The 12535-nt window shown below is 38.1% G+C and overlaps 1 protein-coding gene across 1 annotated transcript in view; it reads left to right on the forward strand.

Annotated features, from left to right (window-relative positions):
* The window catches only part of LOC111238173 (metabotropic glutamate receptor 4-like), a 140529-nt gene that overhangs the window by 97422 nt on the left and 30572 nt on the right, over positions 1-12535 (forward strand). The window contains exon 3 of the mRNA XM_022767571.1: positions 10167-10302. Within this exon, the coding sequence (XP_022623292.1) occupies positions 10167-10302 (136 nt within the window). The remainder of the gene's footprint in view (positions 1-10166; positions 10303-12535) is intronic.

Here is a 12535-nt window from a genome sequence, read left to right on the forward strand (position 1 = left end):
ACTTAACTTGCTGCTGGCACTATCAGCAGGTTACAATGAAGGATACCAGCAAAGCCTAAGAGGCTATTTATCACATCTAGAGCACTGATAAATAATCCATTGTGATGTGCCACAGGTTAAAAGAAAAGATTTAAATTTAGAATGTGGTCAGAAATGTGTTCTAGCTACTGAAACAATCATATCCCCTGATACACACTGACAGTCTAACATCAAATGTAGTTGCAGGGAAGTTTTCAGCAGCTCTATGACAATGTGAGAATGTGTACCTCAAGGCCTACTGTAGCCTGCTCTTCACCTGTACCCACACCTGATTAGACAGCACCATTAATGTTTGCTTCGCCTCATGAGAGGAAGCAGTATATACTTCAAACTCCTCAGCTAAGGTTTAATAACATTTTCATCTTAAGAGCTTTGCTATGTGGATTCTCCTTGGTAAGAGGAAAGTCCCATGGTTGTCAGGTGAGTTATTTTACCACAGTGCAGAAAAGCTCATTTCACAGTGCTTAGAGGCCTGTCTTTGATTTATAAATCATTTGAACTGTGAAGGAAAATGTCACTCAGTCATTTTGAAATCTAATTTATAGTTGCCCCAGAACCTGTTGCCATGTAGCATTTTCTCATTCAGGATCTGGGAGCTGTATTGCCAGAATGCTCTCCAGCAAAACCGCTCAATGGCCGACAATGACATGGAGTAACTATTCTCTCCTGAAGAATATAAAATGCATTATCAAAATTTCTTTATATGAAGTGTGTATCCTCAGGTTAAATTGCCACATTTGAACACATTTTTTTGCCATTAACACAGTTAAGAACTTCACAGTTGCTGAAAAATAGGGCAGTGTTGGATTTCTCAAGCTCCTGCAGAGGCAGTGGGATCATTTGTGCTTACACCACCGAGTTGAAATAATCGTTTTTAATGTATGTCATGGTGGTGCATAAAAGTAAAACTCTTCCCTGTTGCTGCAGCAACAATGTCTCAAAGTTTATTTTTAACATAGTTGTACCAAAAACTACAGTTCATATGAAGAAATTTATTTTACCCACATTTTGACAGACATATTATTTAGACTGAAGTTCCAAAAGAACCTTTGATATTCAGTGTTTTTATATTGAACTTTGTCATATTTTGTGTGCTGTGTCCAGTCAGGCTGTGGCAAGGGAATCCATTTTGGTTAAGGACTTGCATCAGAAGTGCCATTAATTTATATCCTACAATACACTCATATTGGTGGTTGACAACACTAACTATTTTAAACATCCCTTAAAATAATCAAGTTCTTCCACTAAAATGCATTGCAGTGGTAATAATGCATGGTTACAGCAAGCATCCAACTGAAGAACAGTGAGGGATGAATAATATGTACAAAATAATATGTGCTGTCACTGCTGCTCTCTTGCCCTCCATGAGCTTCCCCTGCACTGTGGGGATAAATAGAGAATGCCCCCCCCTCCCCGAGACTTACAGTCTGCTGATATAGAGCAGAGTTGCTGACAGATGTAATACCACGACTGGTTGCCATTTGGCTTAGGAAAATAGCCATGCCAACAAATACTTTGAGTTGATCCATCAACTTTGACGCTCGAATGTAACTATAATTCCACCCTGCTGAGGTCTCATACTTCCACAGATTGTTTGCGGAGTCATCAATACAAGCTTGAGTGGAAAATTTTCTTTGTTTGCGAGACCAAAGATTAGATCCATGCAGTTCATAACGCTCAATTTAACAGCTACTCCAGATTACAGCACCTGTTGTGGCATTGGAGTTCATCATTGCTCCCTTTCTTTATGTTTCTTATAATTAAGTCACATTAGCTCAAATTAATTGCCTAAACTCTTGATGCAAGGATTTTTTTTTAGTAGGTTTGCCACTTGGTACGCATCTGTGGTCAAAAATGTTCTTATCCTAAATACATTGGCTTTAACTTGGCTTTAACTAACACATTGGTTCGCTCAATGAGCTAACAAACATTACACATGGGAACTACTGAACGCACTAGTATTTTTTAGATAGGTTAGATTAAATAGCTCTAGAAATTTGAACATCTAAAACTGAACAATTAACATCAAGACTGGTGATTTAAATGCATAACGTTTTCGTAACATTACATCGAGAAAGCTCCACCTTTTTAGTATCGCTGCTAAATTAAGGCCACTCGCCTTCATTGGCTTACAAATTACTACATAGTTTGTTTACATTGTGTCTCAGGCCAACTTTGCGTGAATGCAGTGTTGCCAGGGAAAAAAGTTGAATCAAATACATGCAAGTGCACATTTCTGGTAGATTACTTTGTAACTTGAACACTCCATTTCTACTGTTTAGCTCGTAAATCGTTGGAACGAAAGGTAAAATTATTTAGATCTCCTGAAAGTTTTGAGGGAAGTAATATCTATCCTCATAATATCATAAATCTTCATTGAATGTTTTGATGTTTGATAAACCTTGAAACTCATGGATCTGCTACTCAAAATGGACGTCTTTGATATTATTTATTTGTCTTACCGGTACCTGAAACAAAACACAGCAATCAACACAACCCTTTGAATTTCTTTAAGGCAGCAACGTTTTTAGTCTAAACATCCAATCAGTCCCTCTTTCCAGCTTAGGTGTAAACCAAATATGCAAAGCAGTCTGCCTTCAACAGGGCTGAAGACCATACTGGGATTTCTGAATTAATCAACAAAACAGTCTTCTTGTTTTCACAATTCAAAAATATTAACTTCAATTTGAAAAACACTTATGACACACTCGTGTCATGAACAGTAAAGAAAAGCCTAAATTCATCTGGACTAAAATAGAGCAGATCATGTTTCTAAAAGATACTGGCACCTGAAAACAAACATTGGTAAAATATGATAAATTACTGATCATAATCTAGAATTAAACCAAGATTAGGGACCATTTGAAAGACAGTAATGGGAATTACCCTGAAAGAGTGTGTGTAAAATTAGGAAAACAATCTGAAACCTAGTATGCCATTAGGATAAGATGAAAACAAATATTTGTTATAGTCATACAATTACTGATGCAGCCAATGATTGTATAACATGATTTTAATTGAGGTATCTTTTTAGTAGAATTGGTGGAATACTCCTTTAAAAGAAACCACATAAGAAGATGCATCACAGTAATAACAGTCTTCTTTAATCCTATCTAATTTCACACATCACCATGTAGATGTCTTTCTTATTAGCATCAGAGCATCTCCCCATGAGTACATTTGAAACCCATTATAAAAGACTACACAGCAAACTGGAAAATTGCTTCCCATCATTTTGTTTCATCTTATGCTCCTTTGATACCCAAATATTCAGCAGCACCACTTTCTTTCAATGACATAGCAAAGCCAGGTTAAAGAGCCTCAGTGCGGTTAGTTATCAAAAAGAACAAAAACAATAGTGCCATTGAAGTCTTTATGCTATCTCCGCTGACTACTGGTTTCTTTACATGTCAGAGAAAATTCACTGAGAGTTGAAGGACACCTCACATCAGCTTCAACTACCCAGTAATATAGATGTTCAAAGATTAAACCATATTGCAGGGAGATATTTTGTAGATTACTTAATTTTGTTGGAACACTGCTATTGTTTTTTGTATTCATTGTAATTCTTTTCTTATTATCTGACCTTATATCTTAGAACTTAATTTCATCCTCAGACATCGTGACCTGTCTCTAATTAAAACAGAATAATTGAAAACACACAGCATTCAAAATATTTACAGCATGAATTCTGGGAAGTCGTTTGAGGTGAAAATTTAGAAGCTGACTCAAATGATCTTTTGGGATATGACTAATACTTATTTTGAGTAAACATTTCACTAGCAGTGTAGCTCTGTATATATGGCCTTATATTGTCAGATGCTTCTAACATTTTGCCTCCTGTTTCTTTATAAATGATTTGGCCACTTTTAAATATAACAGAGACCAATTCAATACCCCCACAATGTGCAGTCTCAAAATGCACCATTGACATTGAACAGATTAAAAAACAAATTATCAACAAAAATTGTTATTTATATTGCACTACAACAACGTATTTCATCATACAACACAGGTCTTTCTATCTTTCTGGTCGATCTGTATATATTTAATCAATTCTCCAGTACAAATATTTAGTTACACCAGCAGAGCCAGACAGCAAGCATGTGTTTGTGTGCTGCTCAGTGATATCTGAGAGAGGAAACTTGACTCCTGACTGGCCTTACATTAAACCATATTTCAGCGTCATTTTCCCAGCCGTACACAATGGTGAACCCAAGGCTCATCACATCCAGTCCAACGCTGCTCTCTGATATTAACCTGTACACTCAGCAAGTCCCTGATAAGTTGTCCGGGCTGTGCAGAAAATGCACGCAAACACATCCACGTGTTTGAAATGAATTCAAAATTAACATAGACTGTATACTCACATACACAATTTACACATGGTTGCTGTGGGAAGACTTCTTAGGTTCAGAAGGGTTATAGATGTGAAAGATGACACAGATGTTTGACATAATAAAGACAAACTGCAATGATACATAGGGGTCATTCATCTTCTCCAATCTAATATGAGAACCACACATGGTTCAAACAAAATGCAACCAAGTAATTCTCTCGTACAAATGGTATATTATTCTGTTGTGTAGTTTTCCCCATGTTGCAGGCAGGCGCAGGCCAGTTGCTGCTTTTAAATTCATCTAAGCCATCCTCATAATGTTGCTGAAATTTGGTAGTTTTGGGTATATTTGTGGCTCAGCAGACTATAATAATTATAATGGGATATTATGCTGCAATTGATCCCCTGAGGAGGAATTCATTTCTTTTAATCCACTCAGTCCCGTACAGCGAGGTGAGAGCACAGCGACAGAACAGTGACAGAACAGCGCCTCAGGGACTGTGGGGATTTAGTGTCTTGCTCCAGGACACCTTAGCAGGGTGGTTCCTGGAACAGGTGACCGAACCTGGGCCTTTTCAGTTCAGGTTCAGGTTGCTCTAATGATTGAAGTCCACTCTTTTACTCTCTTACACCCAGAAGTTCACTCCCACTCACTTGCAGCTGTACTTCTGATAAGAGGGGGAAAACACAATCTGTAAAAATAGATAATGAACCAATATTAAAACACAGCACATCTAGGGTAATATTTTGCTCCCAGGGATGTTGAGGGATTGTACCTGTACTGTGTTTTTCTTGGCTAAAATAATTTTCATCCACCCATTTAGTTTCTCTCCCTCTCAGGGGCCTGAGCGTGTCCCAGCATGCACTGGATGAAAGGCAGAAAAACATTGGACAGGTTGCCAGTTTATCGCGAGCCTCTGATCAACTAATTTGCATAAATCATTTGGTATACAGTTTCCTAAATCAGTGGGGGATATGACTTATCTCCCTATTTAGTACTATCCACGTCACCTTGTTTTGGTTCCCCACATTTTGGGTTACTTTGATCTCATCTGAGAATATTTATGTAATGTGAGCCACTGTGATCACACAACTGTGGCCGAGCATCGTTGTTCTGTACATTAGACTACTGGTCAGCAGCCAGATAGCATATACAGTACTATGAGTGGACTGATAGAGCCACATAGCTGTTCAAAGCGGATGGGGAATCAAAGCGTGTGCGGCTCACACAGGCTTTCTAATTATTTACCAATTCTGTCTGTTGCCTAATAAATCAGATGCTGCCATGCAGCAATACTAGCAGCTAGGGTGTTTTCATTCAACGTTGAAGAAAGTGACTATTCTTTAAGCCTATTGCCACTGAAGAATAAACATTAATTTAGTTTTAGTTCTCTGTATTTTTGATGCTATTAATGTTATTCAGCTGGGAATGATGCCTGCTTGTGTAGGTATTTCTACTAAGGGCATCCCAATAAAGAGGCTATTTTTATTCCTGCACTTTCACCACAACGCCCACTTGGATATATTTTGTGTGCTTCTGCATTACTGTTCACCAAGCATGGGAGCTGTGCTGCTATCAGCCACAGTGCAAGGGAATATTTCATGTTTGTGGCAACACTGTCTCTCCCACTGGTGTCAAATGAGAAGGAATATTAGTGTTGTGAGATATTAGGAGAGCAGAGACTGGGGCTGACAATGGAAGACACGAGAGAGGAGGCTCGCAGTCTCCTCAGTAACGGATATTTTTAGAGGTGGTTTTTAGACGAGGCTCAGATGCTAAGAGTGGTATAGGATAAGAGTTGGGAGGGAAATATACTGCTCATGAAGTTTTCAGCAGTAGATGCAGACGAAAGGATGCTTCAATTTGTCAGTTAATTCGACTTTGCACTTGCATACTTGTGTATACAGACAGATTATTAGTGTTTTGGCACAATGCAACAGGTCATCAGGACAATGAGAAAACTAGCTAAACATTAAGGTTAATGAACTATTATTTTTCACCTTAAGCAGAACCCAGTTGTTGGGTTTGGTTTTAAACAAGCCACTGATTGTTAATCTGCAGAGATCATTTTAAGGTAATTTCAATGCATATCTATATTTTATCAACAAATGATCCTGTATGTCTCTGGAGACACAAACAGTAAGGTGTTTTTCTGGGCTGCTACACATTTGTAATTAATTGCTTTATAATCGTTTCTCTTTATGTTCTTGTGTTTACAAAGTAACAGTAGGCGGGAAACTGTGGTCAGGCTGAGTCTGAGGGGAGTCTGATGAGAGGTTGTGTGGTGACAAGAGAAAGGGGGGAGTCTTAAAGTGGATTTCCCTGATTACATCCTGTCCAATGGTTAAATGGAATCTTGCAATGCGTTTTATTGAAATCTGATTCCTGTAAAGAGATTTGTTTCGTTAGCTAAAATTAATATGAATTATGTAATGAGCAAGACCTATAATTACCAAGACCAATTAAAAGCCACTTAGGTTGTATTAAAATGTAATTTCAGAGCAGCTTGGCATAACTGAATCCACGTGTGAAAGGCTTTTCAGCATGCAAACAACTGATTGTGAAAAAATATGTGACATAGTGAACCATGTTGGGGAAAGGTGTAGGATTAGCTCCAGAAGAGAGGGGGCAAAAAACACACACACTTCATACCTGGAGCAAGTAAGGATTGAATGCCTTGTTCAGTAGCTGCTCCTTGTCACGGGGTTAGAATTGAGGTCCGTGACTCAAGGGACCATGTCTTTGACCATTCTATACTTAGAGAGGAACGGATGGACAGATGCACGGATGAATGGATGGTGTTAGCAATAAAACAAATTGCCGTGTCCACCCTTCAACTAACACAGCTACAACACTGGGCTCATGGAGGGCTTTGTTGAATGTGCTTCAACTCCCAGAGGTTGGGTTCTTATCCCCTGGCCCTCTTTCTATTCTCTCCGGAGGTTAAGCAACGCTGCAGCCTTCTGCCAGTGATGTGAGAGGAGAAGAAAAGCAAGGGATGAGTGCTCTGCTTCCACATAGCAGATGTTGGGGGAATGGGGGACTGAAGTACCAGTGAGCCAAAGACATAGAATCTAATGATTGATAGAGTCTCTGAGAGCAGAGAGCTGCTGCTGTGCTGCTGCTAAATTTCCCATGTGCCTGTCTGGGTAGTGTAAGTGTAATGACACTGAGAGGTAGACAGATAAACCTCTGCCTCACTTTAATCAAAGACTCAACAATGAGAGGCACTTAGATTGTAGAATGATGCACAAATACCGTCAACTGAGAAATGCTTCATTTGTATACTGTTTCTTACACTGAGTTTCACAGTACACGTAGAAACAGAAATATGCACACGCAGATTTAAAAAGCCGATGGTTCCGCTTTATAAATCTCAATCACTGTGGAAATGGACACGTGGATGAGTCTCATTTCCACTCCCACAGTTTGTCCAAAATGGATATATATATATATATATATATATATATATGCCCTTAATCCACCATTTGCATATTTTTGCCTACAAAAATAGTTTTAACACCTTTCAGTGAGAAGAATGGCAAACAAGGAGCACAATTTCAAAGAGTGTCGTATTGCTGGTTCTTTGCTACAGAACAATAGAGGAGTCGTCATTGCACACTACCATTACGTACAGCTCTGGCTATTTATAACACACATATCATTGATCTGTCGCTGATGTACCAGAGATTCAGTCACTATCATTGAAGATCAGTATTTTGTGTACAGCACTCATAGCCAAAACCTTCTTTACAAGGTCTTTCACAATTAAAGGATAAAAGGAAAAATGACAAAGTCTAACACTGCGCCTCACACCGTGTCTTTGCCTCACTATGGTGAAGAAAAAGCCTTAATGATAACTTTACTTTAAAACCTCTCTTTGTATTGTGTTCTTGTATTTCTGTTCTGTAGACTAAAGTGTTCTGCTGCACACCTGTGTTGAATCAGGTCATTGCCTTGATTGTCTTGTATATAAGCACCTTTTTGCTAACACTCTTCATGCTCTGATGAAGGCCTATGGCTGAAAATAGCTATGAAAATTTGAAGTTCTACAAGTATTTTTTGCTTCAATGGTGTGTCACCTTTTTCCACTTTTGAAGTGATTTAATTTTTGAGATTGAGCAGCCAAAAGGGATACACACTTGTTTCCCTTCTTTGGATATCTTTGTCTCACGTCTCCTTCCCCTGCACCCTCCCTTCAACTCTCCTCATAGTTGGAAAACCTCAAACAATGTTTTATTATTAGATCGTGTCTTTTCACCTTACTTTTCCATCTCCACCTTAGCATGTCACCCTTGGGGCAAGCTTAAAAAAAAAAAAAAAAGTGTACAACTAGTCTGAAGTATGTCTGAGGTGAAAGCATGGAAATATCCCCCTACAACACACAATAACAAGACATGGGCCAGTACACACAAAGGAATGAGTCTATTTCTCTAGTGACGGAACTGCTAATCCATTAACCAGCCAAGTGAATGTATAAGCCAGGACTGTCGTGTCGTAGTTGTGACATGCAGGATCACAAGAAACCTAAACACACAGCCTTTCTGGAAAAACTGTCTGAGTAAAATAGCGAAACCACGGGTTTGAAGAAAAAAGAAACATCATTAAATTCATCTACAGTGTACAATCAAACAATGGTGCAAGGCCGCTGACTGAAGCTCCTCACTGACTTAACCGGAAGTGACTTTTCATCCCCATGAGCAAAGTAGCACAACATCATTGTTAATTTAATGGCATCCCCCTTTTCTTTGCTCATATTTCTAGTTTCCCAGCCTATTAGTATCTGAGCTGGGGCCAGGCTTTGTTTTATGGTGCGAGTCTGGCTGCTATGAACTGAACTAGAGGGTATTAGTCCTGCATTGATTGTTCATTGGGCTGGCTTTGCTTTGGGTCACAAAAGGGAAATTCATTAGCATGCACTTACTCTCTGTGGCATTTTGGCATGGCGACAAAACAGTTATCCTGAAATGTTGCATTGGGAATTAAAAAGCCTCGGCTTGTTGGTAACCAGGGGACATCCCCTGCTGTCTTTAGACTTGTGTTCAGTACCAGAGCATCTCTATGGGTGAGGACTCTCTTTATATTGATGCATGGGGAATTGCTGTAGGTGTAGGTATTGTGCTGGCCAGTGAGGTAAACTAAAGTAATCAATTTTATTGGACAATACTGTAGGCATACCAGCATGTAATCAATTGACTGATTAAACTGGAAATTTAGGTTAATTATTTCAAGTTCCTTTTCTCTCTCTCTTTCAAAGATGGCTTCAGTCAAGAACCAGAATTTAGAAGAAGAAATTTAGTGAACACTAGTTTGAACAAAATTAAACAACCTGTGTAATAAGAAAATGACTCCAAACAAATGGAACCAGTTTTCAATTAGAAAATGTATGTACTTCCAAATTCCCCTGGCCTCACTGACAGGACCATAAACTGAATTGATGGGTCTCCATGTCTTAAAGTTGCCCCTTGTGGTCCAAGGAAAGATTTTTTTTAATACCTTACATCCCTCATGCTGTGAAATATTGCACCTGTACACATTTAATAGTGCATCTATCATAAAAAAAAGTCCCAAGGACTGAAACAGATTTGTGTGAGTTAAAAAAAAAAAAAAAGAAGACTTCAACAGATATTTCTGGGTGACCACGAGTTTGAAAAAGACTCACCTGAAACTGCAGCATTAATATACAGTTGAAGTTAAAATCTCAGATAATGAGATCTGTTCTGATCTTTTATAGAAGAATACATTTTTTTTTGTCTTTTAAACTTTTCTCTTTTGTCTTCCAATTAGGTGGTCTGTGTATTTCACAGTCTGTGAAAATACCACGAGAACCAAGAACTGGAGAGTTTGACAAGATCATCCGCAGGCTGAGTGAGAACCCTAATGCCCGAGTGGTCATTATCTTTGCCAATGAGGATGACATCAGGTGAGCACAGTGGAATCCTAATTGCTGTCAATTAACATAACAGCTAACTTTACTTTTCTCAGCCACTGTTTGATACTTGCTTAATAACATTTACCTGCCAGTTTTTTTTTCCTTAGGTGAAAATGAGTTTTTAAAGGTTGAAGTAAAGCAGTTTAACAGTTTGCAAAATCTGCAAACGTCTAAAGTGAGAAATGTTGCTTAGTCATGTCTTTACCTGAGGCTGCCTTTGAAGCCGACATTAAAATGTCACAAATGTCTCTGTGTGTATAAAGAAATTAAACTGCCCTTTTCTGCTACCCACATGTTAATATTTATAAGTTATAAATGGCAAATATGTTTATATTTGGGTGTATTCACATTTACTTAAGTCTTGTAACTGAAGGCATTGTCACAGGTATGTTACAAGCAAGTGAAGTAGTTTATAAACATAAGTCTAATGCTACTTACCTAAATAAAAGATTCTGTACCTGTACATAAGTAAAAATCCAGACTGTTAGTTGTAACTGTGGTATTACTATACAACTGTTATTTTTTGTTGTGGGTGTGTCAGAGAGGGGTTGATTGGTCTATTTTGAAGCCATATTTTATGATGGTGTTATAGTGTATTGCGTTGCATTACACTGAAAGGTTTTTCTAATATTTTGTCCACTCCCTTAAGTCCTTTCTATCTGAATAATAGCTTCATCATCTAATCTGCTGACCCCATCTATTTCAATGTGACCATACTATACGAAAGTGAGATTAACAGTGTCCCTGCTTCCTTGTGGGGACAGAAATGTATTAATTAAAATTAATTATCTAATATTAGCCTAAGACAGATAGTGTGTATTAAGAATGAATGAATCAGCTGTAGGCTGCATCAACACACAAAGCACTGTTGTGGCTCTGTAAGGCAAAATGTTTCCCAGCAACCAGTCAGCAGGCCAGTGTGTTCCTAGTGGAAGTGGGCAGTGATTTGGGGTGGTCTCTTGACGATGACCAGGGCAGAAGTCCCAGGGCTCATTGACTTAATCCGGTCCTGATAACGGGTAATAGTCTGGATATATAGTAATTACAGAAAGCCAGGGGGATTTTAGCACTGCATGCCTGCTCTATCCTTGAACCCAGCCAGTGTGAGCTGGCCGCAGCCTAATAAGAACCAAAAATGCCTACATAGAAAGTATAAGAGCCCAGAGCAGTTTTGATGGAGCCCTTTAATGTGATACTTAACCAGTGATTTTGTTATAACGGTTATAAAGAATTTGGAAAATAATTCTGGGTCAGCCTTTCATAACCAGGTAGGTAGGTGGGAAAAACAACATGGTCTCATAACATTTAATGAGATGATCACAAATTCTACAAAAAAAAAAAAAAGGCAATAATTAAAACTAATAAAATTCATTTAATTAAAACACTGTTGGTTTTGTACTTCCTTTATATAACATTTAATTCCTCCACCAGATTAATTTACAATAACACATATTAAACATGTCATTTTGACCTTTTCATCACCTCAAATTTTTAATGGTTTAGGAAAATAAAGTGTTAGGTAACACTTAAAACTGCTATGATGAATATTTTTACATTAACACTGGATGGAAATTAATGTGAAATGTGAACAACCAAAGAGGCCAAAAAACAAGTAATGTAAGTAGCAAAGTAACAAACAAGTATCAACTTTGTTTAAAAGGTGACACTGAGGTTTTACTGGAACATAATTACAATTTTATTCACAGTAAAGAACTTAATGTGAGATGGGAACTGAACCTGGGTTGTCAAAGTTGAAGGGAAGTGTATACGCCCATCCACGACCTGACACAACACCTTTACTTTTCAGTGTGTTATTTTTATATCAGACATGTCAGGCTGTCTAGTCATGTCTCTGTTATGTAATCTCCTGACAGGGGGAAAATCTATTTCTTTCATTTTACCTACATGGAGCATGTAATTGCATGACATTGCAAGACATGCTCATTTTGCTAAATTTCTGGAGAGCAGACTCAGGGGAAAAATCATTGCCAATCAAACATAAATCCTTGGGGTGATAAAAAAGGTAAAGAGACAAAGTTAGTAGGATGACTCACTGCTCGCCCACTCTACATTTTACAAAAACCTGTAATAATTATTTTACAAGGTTATAACGTCCTTCTTCATGCAACTATTATATTAGACGTTAAAGCAGTGTCTGCCGTGTAAAAAAGCTGATGGTGTGTACAGCACAATATGATGCTTAATTTTTTTTTTTTTTTGCTCT

The sequence above is a fragment of the Seriola dumerili genome, unplaced genomic scaffold (assembly GCF_002260705.1).
Source record: "Seriola dumerili isolate Sdu_G_001 unplaced genomic scaffold, Sdu_1.0 BDQW01001222.1, whole genome shotgun sequence".
Classification (NCBI taxonomy): domain Eukaryota; kingdom Metazoa; phylum Chordata; class Actinopteri; order Carangiformes; family Carangidae; genus Seriola; species Seriola dumerili.